The sequence below is a fragment of the Microtus oregoni genome, unplaced genomic scaffold (assembly GCF_018167655.1).
Source record: "Microtus oregoni isolate MIOR12 unplaced genomic scaffold, Mior012 000007F_ref0000211, whole genome shotgun sequence".
Taxonomy (NCBI): domain Eukaryota; kingdom Metazoa; phylum Chordata; class Mammalia; order Rodentia; family Cricetidae; genus Microtus; species Microtus oregoni.
In genome coordinates this window covers 46,610,621-46,628,456 of record NW_024543066.1, presented here as the reverse complement: position 1 = coordinate 46,628,456, position 17,836 = coordinate 46,610,621, and the positions used below count along the sequence as shown (strand labels likewise).

Genomic DNA, 17,836 nt, shown 5'->3' with positions numbered 1-17,836 from the left:
CAGGTCATATTGCATGACTCGCATCTTCTGTCCAGAGCCAAAGTCCCTTGGGCACCTGCTGAAGGCCTCGCTCCTAGAACTCACTAGGAACAGTTTTGACCCAGAGTCCCAACAGAGGCCAGGGTCATTGCGGACATATATGGAAACCAATTACGTTCTCATCTCCCCTAACTTCTCCCTGATATTAATCAATGACATCAACAGTCCCTGTGGCTTTGTTAACAAAAAAAAAAATCATACACATTGTCATATCATCGTGGCTGGTGCAGAGATACTGAAATACTGTGTTCATTGCAACTCTGAAATCATGGTAAATGCTGACAATACTTCACTGACAATCATACATATCTACAAAAGAATATGCATATTTTATTACAAAGATTTCTCTTAAAATTATTTTGATAGCTACATTTGAGACTTTAATTTTCTTTACTTTCTCATGTATCTAATTTTAATGAACTGTTTTTTTATTTTACAGTAATATGGTCACTGGTAACATATGAATTTATTGTTTTTGAAATTGTTATTTATCTACTTATTGCTCTGTGTGTGTGTGTGAGAGAGAGAGAGATCAGAGAGAGAGAGAGAGACAGAGAGAGAGGCACACAGAGGAGAGAGAGAGAGAACAACTTCTGGACATTAGTTTTCTTCTCACACTATGTGGGTTCTAGGAATCAAAAATCATTCCCTATACTATCCCCCATTTATTCTCATGCCACATGCATGCACCACATGTATATTTAAATCTAGGTTGCACATATGAGAAACACATGCTGTGTTTATCTTCCCAAGTCTCCCTTATTGAGCAATTATCTCTAGCCCCATCCATCTGCCTACAAAGGTGACGATTTCATTCCTCTTGATGGCAACTAGAACTCCACGGTACGTACACATTTTGTCCTCTCATCTGCTGATGGAAACCTGCCCTGGCTGTTGTGAGCATGCAGCCTGCCCTGGCTATTGTTAGCATGCAGCCTGCCCTGGATGTTGTGAGTATGAATCTTGCCCTGGCTGTTGTGAGCATGCAGCCTGCCCTGGCTATTGTTAGCATGCATCCTGCCCTGGCTGTTGTGAGCATGCATCCTGCCCTGGCTGTTGTGAGCATGCATCCTGCCCTGGCTGTTATGAGCATGCAGCCTGCCTTGGCTATAGTGAGCATGCAGCTTTCCCTGGCTGTTGTGAGCAGGCAGCCTGCCCTGGCTGTTGTGAGCATGCAGCAGTAAGAAGGACTGTGCACACACTTATGCCGTGTGCCTTGATTCCTTCAGCTACATAGCAAGGAGCGGCATAGCTGGGCAATATTGTTCTAGCTTCTGTTATTGAGGAACCATAATACTGATTTCCATAATACAGGGAAAAATTCTTTTTGAGATGAGGTCTTACCCTTGTGTGGTCCAGGCTGGTCATGAACTCACACACTGCTTGCCTTTGCCTCCCAAGTGCTGTGCCTGCAGGGGTGCGCCATCATGGCCAGTAGTAATGTGCCCATCAGTGCTTGGCTGGGTGGCCTTTTCTGCCTCTCAGATCCATTGTTCTTAAAGTGAAGGTTGAGCCTGGGAGACACTCTCTAAGGGTGTTGTGACACTGTGACCGCCTCACTTCCACCCTACCATACCCAAGGGTTGCATGAGGGCAAACAGGAAGCTGAGATGCGACTTAGCAGGTTATTTTAGCCTTCATGGGATCACAGAGACTTTCTAGGGATTTGTCTGGGAAATATGAAAAACTCATCTACATATTTGTCTTCAGTAAAGAACCAGAAACTACCTAAATATCCAAGAACAGGTCAACTAAACTATCTAAAGTATATTTACATGATGCAACAGTGACAGCTGGAAATGACACCACAGAATTATGATACAAAAAAGCAGTCATTTAAACAGTTAAAAACACAAGACCATGGGGCTGGTGAGATTGATCAGGGGTTAAGAGCACTAACTGCTCCTCCAGAGGACCCAGGTTCAATTCCCAGCACCCACATGGCAGCTCGCAGCTGTCTGTAACTCCAGTTCAAGAGAATCTGACATCGTTATACCAACGCAGATGAAATAAAGTTAAAAAACAGTCATACTATATTAAAAAAAAATAAAAAACCCACAAGGCCAACCATGATACTTGAAGACCAACAGGATGTAGCTAAGTAGTAGGATGCTTGGCCAGCATGCTTGGGATTCTTATCTTCAGTCCTAAATCAACTAATCTCTCTCCCCTCCCCAAACACACACACCTCCATCAAAATGATGAAAAACACACTCATGGTGTATGTGCAGAAAAAGCATGCAAGATGTCGTAAGCCAACTTGTTAATACTGGTTCTCCCTAAGTGCCGAGATAAAAGTCTTCTTCATGTTTTCTAAAACTTCTAGAGCTAATATGCAGGTGTGTGTGGCCCTGTAATAAGAGAAAGAGCAGGCAGGCTTCATTCCAGGACTCAGGAGGCAGAGGCAGAGGCAGGCGGATCTCTGAGTTCAAGGCCAGCCTGGTCTACACAGAGATGCTGCCTCAAAGAAAGAAAGAAAAAAAAGAAAGGAGGGAGGGAGAGGGAGAGAGGGAGAGAGAGGGAGAGAAAGAGAAAAAGAGAGAGAGGGAGAGAGGGAGAGAGAGAGAGAGAATGGATGTCAAATGAAATCTCCACAGTATCTTAGATGAGGCAACAAAACATTGTTTTGGAGTCATCTCCTGCTGATCAGGCGGCCTGAGGTCCTGGAGCAGGAGACACTGAACTCCTGACTTTGTGTTCCTGTCACTCAGATGAGCACTGGTTTCTTGAGCTAGGTCCAGGGCACAAAGGCCTGAAGTCTGAAACTCTCACTCCTCCTGTCTCCCAGTAGCCCCAGCCTTGTACATGATAGCTCCCACCTGCATGTCCTGATGTCCCCACAGCCCACCTGTAGATTGGTGGCCTCCCACCTGAACGTCCTGATGTCCCCACAGCACACCTGCAGAGTGGTGGCCTCCCACCTGAACGTCCTGATGTCCCCACAGCACACCTGCAGATTGGTGGCCTCCCACCTGAACGTCCTGATGTCCCCCACAGCACACCTGCAGATTGGTGGCCTCCCACCTGAACGTCCTGATGTCCCCCACAGCACACCTGCAGATTGGTGGCCTCCCACCTGAACGTCCTGATGTCCCCCACAGCACACCTGCAGATTGGTGGCCTCCCACCTGAACATCCTGATGTCCCCACAGCACACCTGCAGATTGGTGGCCTCCCACCTGAACGTCCTGATGTCCCCATAGCACACCTGCAGATTAGTGGCCTCCCATATGAATCCCTTATGTATCCCACAGCATACCTGCAGATTGGTGGCCTCCTCAGCCCACCAGACTTCGAACTCTTTCTGCAGCTTCACCTTGGCTTTGTCCATGAGCAGCTGCAGGTGCTCAATCTCCACCTTCAAGGCTTTCAGGCGCATGAATGTTGTTTTGTACCTACAGTGGAATCGGAGAAGCTGCAGGGCACTGATGGCCTGAAGTCACCAGCATGGGAGTGCTGGAGATGAAGGTTTATGCCTTAGAAGCCTGGCAGAGCTGCCCTGGTGCTAGAAATTGGCACCTAAGAGAAATCTGCCAAGGCTAGAACATGGCACCAGGTGTTGAGTCCATCAGGGAGATCAGGGTGGGTCATCTTTTGTCCAGTAGGCACTCAGGGATTTTCTCCAAGAATGAGAACTCCCTTTCATTGAACATGTACTCAGGACAGGTGTGACAGTTGGTCCTCACTGTCACCTAGGAGACACGTGTTTCCTGAGAGCTTTAACTGAGCAGGGCTGATGTACCCTGAGCACAGGCAGCACCAGCACACGGACTTGAAGTCTGGATGGAATAAAAGGGTCAGGCAAGCTGAGTATCGGCATCCATCTTTGCTCTCCGACTATGGAGTGGTGTGACATGCCTTCCTTGCCTGGACGGACGGCACCCTTAGACCGTTAGCAGAAACAAACTCCTCTTTCCGTGCAGTTGCTTTTCCTCAGCAGTGGCAGAAGCACTAGCACACTGAGGGGCAGAGGGACAACCGAGGAGAACGCCAATGGCACGGTGTGGAAGACAGCACACGGGTGCAAGTAACACTTGAGACTTTGCTGGGAAGCTGCAAGGGAGTCAGGTGCTGGGGGTTGGCTTTGCTCAGAAGAGTGTGTATCTATGTGTGTGTGCATGTGTGCCTGTGTTGTATGTGTGCATGTATGCATGCATGTGTTTGTGTGTGTGTATGTGCATGTGTGTGTGTGTGTGTATGTGTGTGTGCATGAGTGTGGGCCTGCATTTGCATGTGCTGGGGGACTCCTGCAGCAATGCCATCAGTAGCTGTAGGCAGGAAGGTGATTTGTTCAGGACTTCCAGATCTCAGCCATGGCATGGAGGATAAAAGAATGAAGGAGCCTAACCAGGGAAATATACATATCCTCACCCTGTAAGGAAAATCACTTTGGGCCCCTGGGTATCTGGGTGAAGGCCGGAGGTTCCCAAGACCCTGGGTAAACTTTGGTAAAGCTGTGGAGTAAAGCTCACCATGGGGACTGCTTCATGGTTTCCCTAGAGCAGTGGTTCTCAACCTTCCGGATGTTGAGACCCTTTAGTACAGTTCCTCATACTGTGTTGTTGCTAATGTAAATGACTGGAACGCAGGCTGTCTGATCTGTGATCCCTGTGGGGTCACAGCCAACAGGATGAGAAGCCTTTGGATGGGGCGCTTCCTTATTCAGCATCCTCCCTACCCCGGCCCAGGCCTTGCTTAGGCTACTCCTCGCCCCTCCTGCGTTTGAGGTTCCAGGCTGGACCCATTTCCTAAAGGGAAGCCGGAGGTCCCAGGGAGGCTCTAGGTAGGACCTGGAGGTCCTGGGGGGTTGGGGTCAGGATGGGTGTGGCAACAAACACACAGAAACAACCGGCAGCTCACCTGGTCTTTTCCTCTTCCAGCTGTGATCGCAGTTTCTCTTCCTGGAGGTCAGGTATGGAGGGTGGGGCCATATTCTCTGAGATTCCTGGAGGAGGAAGACGCCAGTGAGTTACGACAACAACGAAAGTAGGAAAAAATGTGGTGGGACCAGTAACAGAGTTCAAGGGCATCCGAAGTCGAAGGGGTCCTGGGAGTTCCTTCAGGGGCCTCTGGGTGGCAGCCTCGGCTTGGCTTCAGAACCACCTCCTCGGCTCTCCCACACCCGATATCTGTCACTGCAGGGGATTGTCCCCCTCCCCTTTTCTTCCCTGCACTCATGGCCTCTGGGGTCCCCAGGGAAGAGGCGACCGCATGTCCGCATTGGAGAAAGAGCCCTTTCCAGAAGGAGAAGAGCGTGGCTCTGACTGGCTCCCCGTGTGTGCTCCCGCTGACTGTTCTCCGCCTCCATAGAAGGTAGAGGTTTTCAGGCTCATCACTGGAGGTGATAAGAGTTTGTATCCTCTGTGACCAGAGACAGAGCCAGTGTCCAGGCCTGGGGTAGCCTCAGCTCTTCAGTGGGACTGGCTGGTGGCTGTGACCTGCCTAGATGCTGACTCCTCTGTGTGTGTACCTGGCTGTAGCTGGGGAGCCCCAGGTACCCTCCTAGCTCATCTGCTGAACCTCTGGTGGGTGAAGGTTGTCTGCCACTGGGCAGTGCTTCTTAGTCAAGGCAGAGACACCGCAAAGCCCAGCCAAGTGAAGTCCTCTCCTGCTTCCCTCTCCCTCCCCACTCCACCCCTGCCCTCCAGCTCATGACCCCCCTGCCACCTCCCTCCCCACAGAGTAAAGGTGCCAAACCTTCCCCAAAGAATAAAGGCCCTCCCTGCCACAGAATGAAGATCTCTCCCTCCCCCAATCCTGCTCTATCACCTCATCCCCAAACCCTGTCCTCCAGTCCATTCGATCCCTGAACAAGATCAGACTTAATCCTGATGACAATTATTTGAGGTAGCATCACCTCTGCCTTACTGGCCTTACTGATGAGACTTAAGGAGGTGAATCTGTCAAGTCCTGTGGCTAACTTCCAGATCTTGGGTGCGGATCCCCATTTATGTGGGTGCCAGTGTCCTGGGTTCAAATCTCCTTCTAGAACATTTTATTCAATGATTACCATTGTTATTATTATTATTATGTGTGCGAAGTACATATGTGTCATGGCCTACAGAGAGAGGTGAGGAAACTTTATGGAGTGGATTCTCGCCCTCCATTTAAACCATGTTTCAGGGATTAAACTGAGGCTTGTGTATCAAATGCCATCTCGCCAACCTAACATTTCTGGGAGAAGACCATTTGCTTTCTGTTGCAGTGGCTGGCAGCTGCATACGAAGACATGTTTCATAGGGCCCAGCTATTTCCACCGACTTTGTTCCCACTCATGTCTCCTTTCATCTCCCATCCCTGCATGGGTTTGCTGGAGCAGCATAGGATGTCTTTTCTACTCTGAAGGTCCTTTAAAGACTCAACAACACCACACATGAGTCTGGGGTCTCATTCACAGGCTGGCCCACCCATTTCCTCATGTGGAGGTTCAGAGACCTTGTTATTGCCTAATTACCTCATTTAAAAAGCAGAGACCTGGTCTAACATCTCATCTAGGGTGAGCGGTGCAGGGAGGAAAGGGGCTCCTTCCAGCTGTTAAATACACAATTCAGGCCAGAGAGATGGCTCTGTGGGTAGTGCACTTGCCAAGAAGGCAAAAGGACCCGAGTTTGACTCCCCCATAGGCATGGAAAGCTGGTGCCATAGTGGGCATCCTGGGGGGGGGGGGTAAGATGGAAACTGAAGGCGGAGTCGCTGGAGGCTCACTGTCCAGCCAGCCTGGCATCCACAGAAGCGAATGACAAAAAGAGGGGCCTTGTCTCACACAAGGCAGAAGGCCAGGAAGCTCAAGCTTGCCTCCAACCTCCACCCTCATGTGTGTGGCACGGCATGCACCCATCCACATTTGTACCTGCACACATAGTGTGTAGGCATGAGTGTGCGCACGCGCGCGCGCACACACACACACACACACACACACACACACACACACAGAGAGAGAGAGAGAGAGAGAGAGAGAGAGAGAGAATGTTCTCAGTTGGACGTGGTGGCTCACCCTTGTAATCCATCATTTGGAGGCTGAGGCAGAAGGATCTAAGTTTGAGGTCATCCCAGGCTTCATATTGAGATTCAAACCAGCTGGGGCTATAGGAGACCCTGGATCAAACAAACCCACCCTCCAGAAACCCCAAGTAATTCAGTCTATTTCTTTAGCAGGTCAGTTACTAATGCTAGCTACTTACTGAATGCCCTCTCTCTGAAATGCTATGCCAAGTTCACTAGGCGCATGGCAGGCCCTCTATGCACCCCCAAGTCCTTAGAATAGTCAGGCACGGAAGGCAGCACCAACTCATAGCAGTTAGACTTCTTTTCCTGGTGCTCCATAAACAGCGCAGGCCAAACAGCTTGGAAGGGACAAAGCTGAGGTGTGGACTGAGCAAGAGTTTGTGCAGCTCTCTCCATCCTGGTCTGTGTGGCTCTCTGTTAAGACTGTGGTTAGTCAAAAGCCTCTGTGCTCTTCACAAGTGGTGGCCCCAGTGTACCCTGCCCCGGCAGGCTGACACTTCGGTCCCACTTACAGGGACTCTGGCCCCCCGTCTGTCTGCGGAGGTTTGCTCTCCTCTTTCCCTCCTCACTGCTTCAATGCTGCATGGACACATATGCTGAGTGGTCACTAGTCTGTCTTTTATCTTTGCAAAAGCAATTACCCTCTCTTCCCTGCACTAGGCAAGCAGGTGTCTTCTGTCATCAGCTGAAGATGACGCTCTCATCCTGCGGGGGCATTTTATCAGCCTTATGAGGCAGAATGCTGGTCTTCATTACCCATGTTCCTCCGTGGCCTCCAGGTCACAGGCACAGGGAGCTTGAGAGCTGGTGAGTGGAGCCCTTCTCTTTTCTGTGTCTCTCCCTGGAGCCCTGTCTAGAGGCTTTGCACAGGACACACTGGATTCTGGGTTTATTTGATGTCCGTCTTTGAAAAATGGCAGATGTGAAACACAGAAGGTGGTGTATTAACACTAAAGGACAGTGGGCCTTTAAATGGTCAGGGCACTTCCTTCCCCAAGAGTTCTGGGCCCAGAACTCTGCCTCATCTTCCTCTCTTAACGCCTTTGCCTTTGACCGAGGACAAACCAAGGGCACAGAGGGATTGAAGACAGCCTGCTCTGGAGTGACAGCTGGGGTACTGGGGCCAACAGAGAGGCTTCAGATGAAGGGTGACGGGAGGGCTCTGGTTTTTATGGGAGGCAGCGTCCAGGACTGTGAGGGTGACACAGGACCTGAAGGGGACTCAGTCCCAGCATGTGTTCACGGCCCTACTGCAGGAGGCAGGCTCCTGCCTTACTCCAGGGTGCGTGGTGGCTTCCGTGGGCGCACTGCAGGTGTGTGAGATGTCCAGGAGCTACAGGTCCAGGCGATCATTCAGAATGTGTCTGACACAGAATAGAAGGCTAACATCAGCTACTGCTGGTGCAGCCCTGGGGGCCAGGTCAGTGTGTGCCATGTCATTCATTATCTTCACCACAGCGGGTTCTGTTCCTCTACTGAGTGGATTAAGGACCAGCATGGCTAGGTGAAGTGTGCAATGCCACAGGGCTCCCTAGGATCTCTGGTCCTTCCTTCACTGGTTTAACAAATGTTTCTAGACATACATGCATGCATGTATGCATACATACATACAGTGTGTGTTTCATGGTGTGCACGTGAAGGAGGTCGGGGGACAGCCTGAAGAGTCAGTTTTTTCACCTTATCAGATTTACACACAGCAAGTGCCATTACTTACAGAGATTTATCACTAGCCCCTCAAGAAATGTTCATTTAGCATTGGCAGTGGGCCTGCCCCATTCCAGAAGGGTTAATTTTAGTGCTGAAGATGAACCTCAATCAACAACAACAAAATTAGGTCTGCAGTATAATAGGTTGGAAGACAAAACTGGACAAAAATACGGAGTGTGTGGAGTGATGTCTTGGTTAGCTGCTTGGCAGAGGAGATAGTAGGGCAGAGACCCGCAGAAACTAGGGGACTGAGAAGCACATGAAGGGCTTGGTGAGCCTACTTGGTGCCTATGAGGGGCAATGCGAAAGCCTGTGTGTCTGGAGAAGTGGGTAAGGCAAGGGGCAGCAGGAGCCGAGGTCAGTGAGGAAACCAAGCTAGAGTGCTTGGTCCCACAGGCGATGTAAGGACGCGCTCACTGAGACCCATGGGGAGCTGAGAGAATCACAGTGGGCTGGGTGGCTTGATTTAGTCCCTCACAGCGGATCTGAGACAAAGCTATTCTTCAGCAAGGAGCAGCTAATGTGGGGCAGTGCTAGGTTCTCTAAACTTGTTGAAAAGATCTGGAAAAGAGGCTGGGACGAGGGACCTCGGGCGGCTGGGATGAAGGCACAGCGTCCCTGAGACACAAGCTACCCACATTGTCCCAGATGGGCTTGAGGCCAAAGGTGATGTTTGTTTTGTAGACAGCATTGTGACCCAGCAGGAGACGGGAGACAGCCCCTGTGAAGAGGAGCCTGGGCTGAGAAGTCAAGCAGAAGCAAGTACAACAGACAAGCAAGGACGGAGGGGGAATAGAAAAGACATTTGGGCTTGTAGGTCTTTGTTCCCACTGGGCCCTGGCATGGACAGAACCCCCCAGCCACCTAAGAGGGTAGGGGTTTTCTTTCAAAGACAGGATTCTGGCTGGGACAGCAGCACAGGAGGGGTTATCCCTGAGTGACCTGTGAGGTCACAGTACTGAGCAGCCAGCTCCAAAGCAATACAAAAAAAGCAAGAAGAAAGGGTTCAGTTTTACCCTGGTGGCTCTCTGAATGTCACACAAGGAGGTAGCCCTAGGCAGCCAAGCAGCAAAATCAGGAAGCCAGAGGGTAGGGCACTCGAATCCTCCATTGCTGGGAGACCAGCCAAGACATGGCAGCTTCTGCCTGAGCTGGTCTACTGGGGAGGTGGCTAGCTGCCCTTTCTGCTTCCCCACAATCCCCCACACTCTACAGCTGCCAATGCCTGAACTGTACAGAACTCATTTCTCTAGTTCGGTGGTTCTCAACCGGGGTGCTCTTTGAAATCAATCAGGGAGCTTGTCAGCACTATGGCAGCTGGGCCCCCATCCAGACCTGCTGAGTTCAGAGTTGTCAGCATGTCCCCTGGAGATCCCCATGCCACCCTTGTTAAGGAACTGGCTAAGGCTTTGGACTCTCACTGCAAGTGCCTGTGCAGGAGTTTGGAGAATTGGTATGTCCTCACAGCCCCAGCTCGCCCTGCAGACACCGAGGGTCACTGTAATGAAGGACTTGCAGCAAGGAATACACACTCTCTGAGAAGACAGAGCTGCCTGCAGTTGGCCTTCATTGGATGCTTGGTAGAAGCTGTGCAATGCTATCCCCTCGTGGCTGTAACCGCACCTCACAGAGGTCTTCACAATTCCTGTTCCAGATGGGACTTGGCCTGGAGGAGGGGGGAAGTCTCCTTGGGCTGTGCTGCTGGTAAGCAGAGCTAGGATGGGAACCCGGCTCTGCCTAGTTTCAAAGCTGGAGTTGGAGGCAGTTCCAGTGGTGAAGGGAGCCACAGGCAGCTCACTGAAGTCTGTACTGACTCACCCTAAGAGGGTGAAGGTGGTGCTCTTTTCCATGAATGACTTTCTGTAGCAGGGCCAAAATGAAGCCCGAGTTTCTCCCCAGGTACTGGCTTGTGAAGACTGCCCTTTACTGCCCAAACACAACTGAGTCCCCACTGGGCATGGACAACTTACCCACTGGCTATGAGCAGTAGCCTGCTACACCCAGGCTATTTCATGGGACTCCTGGGAGCAACAGGCCCCAGGGACTCAGGCAGGCAACACCAACAATCCCAACCATGCTGTGAAGTTGAGAGAGACCCTCTGGGCTTCAACAGAACAGAATCTGTGAGGCTTAACTTAGCTGTCTCTTGGAAAGGGCTCAACACAGGAGGAGTCAGTGGGCTCCGCTGCTCTCCTATACCAGACTGGGTATTAGGGCAACGAGGCATTTCCGTAGCTATCCAGCACATTCTTTCAACACCCACTCTGTGCCTTCTTGGACTAAACTGCCTCGTAGAGCCACAGATCACTCAGCCTCGTCTTGTTTGTGGCGTCAAAGGGTCTGCACTTACGGAGATGGATAGTGCCAGCTGCTCAATCACCACGGTGGTCAGCGAGCGTCCGGCTTCCCAATCAGACCATTGCCTGGGCAATGGCTCACATTTATTGTAAACTGGAGTCATCAGACTGATGGTGCACTGTGCCATTATCCATCTTGGGATTGGCTTGTAGAGTACCTTAGCTGCAAATGGCACGCCTGCACCTTAGCTGTGCTGAAGAAGCCTGTGGACACTCGCCCGACAGTTCCTGGGACCCATTCCCTGAACACACTGCCTGTCATCCCTCAGGGGAGAGAGGTGACACTTTAATACAAGCGCAAATGTCTATCTCGGGGGGGAAAAATCACAGGCCAGTCAGCCCCTTCTACTCTTCTGTGTGAATAATCTTCCTCTCTTCTACCCTGGGCTGCTGCCCCAAATCACATACCTGGGATGCACTCTTCCTGTTCCTCATCACGTTCCCTGGGGAGGAGGCGGGCCACAGAGGGGGGGCAGTGTGCCTGTGGTCAATCAGCAACGTGAGGGAGACCCTTGGAATACTCCATACTCACACTTGCTTGAGCTTGACTTCGCGGCCACCCCTGCCCAACTGAGAGCTCACCCCCGCTCACATGGAGCGGTTCACAGACCTTTCTGTACTTCCCACGATTCTCTAATCTACCCATGATCCTCTGTCCGCACATCTCCTCACAATTCTTCATGTCTCTAAGATCCTTTTCTTAAAGCACCTCATATTTTATATTTATTTGGTTTTTCGAGACAGGGTTTCCCTGTGTAATAGTCCTAGCTGTCCTGAAATTAGCTCTTGTAGACCAGGCTGGCCTTGAACTCACAGGGATTCACCTGCCTCTGCCTCCTGAGTGCTGGGATTAAAGGCGTGTGCCACCACTGCCTGGCCAGCACCTCATATTTTATAATCCTCCCTCCAGGTGCTGGAGAGAAAGCTCAGTGGTTGAGAGCACACTCTGCTCTCCCAGATGACCTGAGTTCAGTTCTGAGCTCACTACTACCTCTAACTCTAGACACCTTCTGCTGGCCTGGCTGGACACTGCACTGATGTACACAAACCCTCACACAGACACAGATACATGCACATAATTAAAAATAACAAAAATAATCTTAAAAATACTCTCTCCTGCCCTTTTAGATTCACAAACCCATAGTGACCACATGGCTGCATTGTAGCGGCTATCCAGAAGGAAATAAGAACTGGACATCCTGAGAACCTGCTACCTCTCTCCCAGCTGGACCCAGGCAGCATGGCTACTGTGTGTCAGGACATGCAGGTCTTTGGAGAGTGTGGCTGCCTATGCCACGGAGTGATTCAGGCCTTCTGTCACACGAAGATCTGAATGACACTGACGTTGGCTACACTTGACTGGCTTTGCCAGGAAGTTTAAAGGTTTTTAGGATTAAGTTGGGGACTCTTATGACGAGTTTCTTGTTACTTTGGTTGACTTGGCAATCATTTGTCACACACTACAGCCACACATGAGCTCCAAGGTGGGCCACACTGCAGAACTGTCATCTCATCAAGGGGCAAGAGCTTGTCGAGCAGCCCAGATTCTCCTGTAACCTCAGACAAGGGCTACAGTAGATGCCCTGGGGAGAAGCTTTGGAAAGAAAGAACTAGACATTTTTCAAGTCAGACAAACAGTGGTGGTGCATACCTTTAATCCCAGCACTCTGGAGGCAGAGGCAGGTGGATCTCTGTGAGTTCGAGGCCAGCCTGGTCTACAAGAGCAAGTTCCAGGACAGGCTACACAGAGAAACCTTGTGTCAAAAAACCAAGAAGAAGGAGAAGAAGGAGGAGGAGGATGACAGCAGCAACAACAACAGCAGCAGACATTTTCCTCCAGTTCAAAACAACAGCAACAACAACAACAGCAGCAGCAGCAGCAGCAGACATTTTCCTCCAGTTCACAATAACAACAACAGACATTTTCCTCCAGTTCACATCTTCCTTTTAATCGAGGGAGGGGTGTAAGGAGATGTGCTTTCTTCTCCCAGCAGGTGGAAGCTTGGTGGGAACCCCATGGTCCACGTGTGCCTGAGTGAGAAGTGAACACTAGAGGCTCGGGAGAGTTCAGTCACCACTATGCTGTTTCTGAACCCAGAGCTGGGAAGAGATGTACCGGGCGGCTCTGATGAGCTGTGAGCTGGCTGCAGCACACCTCTAGATTCTCTTGCACACTCCAGGAGCCCAATATCATTTTAGATAAGGATCCCAGGTGGAACAGGACCCCGGGAGAAGTAAAGGAGTAGGCCACTGCTGCCTGGAGCTTCATGAGAGCTGTGTCTATTCCATCCATGTCCCAAACTCACCTCTCTTGCCCCCTCCCTTTGATCCTGGGGAACTGGTTGGTGAAAAGGTGGTCTTCCTTGGCCTGGTATCCTACCTAGTATTGGTCAGTGGTGACCATTAGTAGGCAACAGTGGGGAGGGCGAAGACAGAAGCCCAGACAGCCGAGGAGGAGGAGATGTCTGCATGTCAGGACTCTACGGGCACATTCAAGCTTCAGCTGTACCATATGGCCAAGGTTTCCACGCCTCCCTCCCTGCCCTCATGCTCCAGTTACTGCTCAATCTTTGCAGCCCTTGGGCCTTGGGGTAACAATGCTTCCTGCCTTGTTGTTTGTTGGTATCTCTGGGTCCTAGTGACCTTGTGATTTTGCTACACTCACCCACACTTTGGGAATTAGCCTTCATTCAATCTTCTTCACAATACCTAATACAAATACTGCTGTCTACTTCCTGCCAGGACCCCTGGCCACATCGGGTACACTGTCCAAGTAAGTGCATACCCTCAAGTGGCAGATGCGCTGGTGGAGGAACTCCAGAGACCCCAAAAGAGGAAGAGTCAGGTCACAGGCATGGCACAGCAGTACCAGATAGGAGGTATCTGTGCCAACTGGCCTTCCTCCCAAACCCTCCTGTGGAGACAGAGCCTTAACAGGTGGGGCAAGGAAGAGTTTTAGAGTGGAGAAGCTGACCACAGACATAGCTGGCCTTAGCTGGACTTAAGAGAGAGATGTCTTATCTTTGAGAGAAATTCAAATTACTAGATCTGCAATTAAACACACAATGGCCCACTTTAACTGGTTGTTTTTTTGATGAACAGTAACTGACCAATTGAATTGTGGGTAACTCAGTTTCCAGTTGAGATATAGAAGAAAGACCTCCTGTAAGCGAGAGAGAGAGAGAGAGAGAGAGAGAGAGAGAGAGATATTCAACATGCTGGTCCTGCTAACTGCAGCTGTTAAGCCCACTAGAAATGACCACACGTTTGGAAGAAAGAACAAGACCTGGTACATTTATGCTTTTACCACTAAGTGACCATGACATACCCCTGTGAGGGAATCGAGTTGAATTTGAATAGCACTGGGATTCTCATTTTATTATCAAGTCAACCATCACACGAGTCTACAGAAACAGCACTTTCTGTTTAAAGTTCTGAACCCTTGGAGTCTAATCTGTCATTGAGCTCTGGGGATTACCAGAAACCATTTCAGCAAAGCTCAAAGCATGGTCTGTGCCACCTCTATGTTTGGAAACCTAAATAATTTAGCATGGCTATTTCCATTCTTACTTCTAATAAACCATCGCAGAGCTGGGGGGAGCTTTTGCAGCCCCCACCATACACGTCCTCCACATCTCCCCACGATGTCAGAATTTGGTTGCGAGCCACCAGCCTTCTCTTCCTGCTCAGTTTCTCACTGTCTATGTTGACTGTCCCTTAAGCACAATAGAGCAGTGGAAGGCCACACATGTGAATGGATGAGAAAGAAAAGATATTGGGTGGGGAGGAGTGGGGAGAGGGTGAAGATTGGCAAAGTTCATTGTGCAAAATTCTCACAGATCTAGTTTGTTTTTTTAAGAAAGAGCAGGGCCGGGGAGATGGTTCAAGTGGGTAAAACAGATGCTATCAGAGTGTGAGGATCTGAGTTCAAGTCCAGGTGTGACAGCTTACTGTTTTAAACCCAGCACTCCTGTGGTGAGCTGGGAAGCTGAGACAGGGGGATCCTTGGAAGCTTATGAATGAGCTAACCTAGCCTAGTGAGCACATGGATGACCTAGCATAGTAGCTGCAACTGCATGGATGAGCTAGCCTGGTAACAGCATGAATGAGCTATACTGGTGAGTGCATGGATGAGCTAGCCTAGTGAGTGTATAGATGGGCTAGCCTAGCCTAGTGAGTGCATGGATGAGCTAGCCTGGTGACTGCGTGAATGAGCTAGCCTAGTGAGTGTATTGATGGGCTAGCCTAGCCTAGTGAGTGCATGGATGAGCTAGCCTGGTGACTGCGTGAATGAGCTAGCCTAGTGAGTGTATAGATGGGCTAGCCTAGCCTAGTGAGTGCATGGATAAGCTAGCTTGGTGAGTGCGTGAGTAGGCTAGCCTAGTGACTGCATAGATAAGCTAGACTGGTGAATGCATGGATGGGCTAGCCTGGTGAGTGCATAAATGAGCTAGCCTTGTGACTGCAGTAACAAACAAGAGACTTCATCTCAAACAAGATGGAAAGATGAAACCCAACACCCGAGGTTGTCCTCTGCCCTCCACACATGCTTGTGGGATGTAATGTAGCATGCATGTGCCTGCTCACACACACACAGGCACACAATATACACATGCATACAGATATACACATACAAAGACTGGAAAAAACACAAAGCAGTCTCTCATCCTAGAAAGAGGCTGCCCAGGTATCCTCTCCACAAAGGTGTGAGGACCTGCACACCCAGACATGTTCCCAGCATGACATGGATGCAAACACCCCGCTCTTCACTAGGGAGGGACATGGGAAGGCTCAGGATTACACAAAGGGCCACTTTTTCTGTGCTTGACTTGAGGGCGTTTTCAACAAAGCCACAGGCAGAAGCCTTGTGAAATCTGTGCACATCCTGCAAACAGCAGCAAACCAGCTGCCTGAACTGCACTTGGGAACCATCCCGGGACCCTGAACTGGGCTTGGAAACCATTCTGGGATCCTGAACTGGCCTTGGGAACCATGTTGGGACCCTGAACTGGGCTTGGGGACCATCCCGGGGCCCTGAACTGGGCTTGGGACCCATGCTGGGATCCTGAACTGGCCTTGGGAACCATGTTGGGACCCTGAACTGGGCTTGGGGACCATGCTGGGGCCCTGAAATGGGTTTGGGGACCACCCTGGAACCCTCAACTGGGCTTGGGTCCACCCTGGATCCCCGCTGCTTACATACAGTTTCTGCTCACTGTCATCAGCAGTCCTGAGGGGTGCGCCTCCTCTCTTGGTCCCTCAGAGTCTGGTAAACACTTTGTCTCTACCTCAAGCACTGGATGTCTGGGGCTACTGGTCTCACACCCCCAATCACACTCAGGCCTGGGAATATGTGCATGGTTTGTCCTGAATTTCTCTCAAATTGTGGTGCCCGGATGATCTTAATGAAATGGGGCAAGCTGAAGCACAGGCTCTCTGAAGGACAGAGAGCCACAAGAGGTCACTGCAGGAGCTTTTTGAGGGAGCAAAGCTCTTTCGAAGGATGAGCTGGAGGAAGGGAGGGGACAGCCCACAGAGACCTTTAACTTCCTTAAGGCCCTATGAATGAAGCAGGGCCAAAGCACTGGCAGGAGCCGCTTTCACAGGGGCTGGATTGACGGTAAGTGTGTGGACTGGTGTGACCCCCTCTCTGATAGGCTGCTTCTGGCCCAGTCTGTGAGTCTCCCAAGGGCCAAGGGGTTCTGATGGAGTCTGGTCATCACAGGCTACCTGCACTGTGTCAGAGCCTCCAGTGATATCCATAACAGGGTCATGTGGGTGGGTTCAGACAGTTCCCCAGGGCCTGAGCACAGCTGGGGGAGAAAGGTGGCTCCGACATGGAGCCAAGAGGCAGGGGGTACAAGCAGGAGCCTTCCTGTCAAGGATGGGCCTGATCTACATACATGGTTGTCTTATCAAGACGTCTTTGCTGAGATGTGTTCCATGGCCCAACTGTTCTTGCTTGGGGAGGAGCAGGCCCAACTCAGGGCATAGTTATTACAGTTATCCTTTCTACCATGCACACACCACACCACACACACACACATACATACAACATACATACACACATATACACACACATACACACATATAACACACACATATACACACCACACACATACATACAACATACGTACACACTTACACATATACACACATGCATACACACCACACACACACACACACACACTCACACACACCCATGTTCAGCCTTAGTCTACTTCACACTCTCTTCTGTGGTTCCAGATCCAGGCAGCTCTTTAACACTCAGTGCTGTCAGAGGTCTCAGTGACGTGTGCTAGAGGCCATTCCTTTGCTTTGTCGCCAAAGCTGTGGTGGCTGTCCTCTCCTGACACTCTTCTCACTGTGTTTAGGGGTGTCTTGCACACTTTAGGTTCTAACCTCAGTTCTTGTTAAGAGTTTGATCATGAGTGGAATGTGACCTAGACCTTCGTCAAGAGGAGAGGAGAGGCCTCGGCAGGCAGATGCATTCCCTGTGGAAGACTCTCACGTTTATCCCCCTCCCTATGACTGTCAGAAAGCAGGGTACCTGGATCCTGTCATCCTGGCTGCTCACGTAAACACTTTCTGCAAGTTATGCTTTAATGTCAGATGTCTCGCTTTTATGGAAGGTTGATACAAGAATCATCTGGTTGAACAACACCAGGATGTCTTTTACAAAACTGCAGTTGAAGACATCATTCCCGGTGTCACTAGGTGTCTTTCAC

At 50.5% G+C, this 17,836-nt stretch overlaps 1 protein-coding gene across 1 annotated transcript in view; it reads right to left on the bottom strand.

The window, feature by feature from the left end:
* The window catches only part of Kif6 (kinesin family member 6), a 309,520-nt gene that overhangs the window by 15,341 nt on the left and 276,343 nt on the right, over positions 1-17,836 (bottom strand). The window contains exons 17-18 of the mRNA XM_041656411.1: positions 4,900-4,984; positions 3,299-3,434 (exon numbers count right to left, since the gene is read on the bottom strand). Of these exons, the coding sequence (XP_041512345.1) occupies positions 3,299-3,434; positions 4,900-4,984 (221 nt within the window). The remainder of the gene's footprint in view (positions 1-3,298; positions 3,435-4,899; positions 4,985-17,836) is intronic.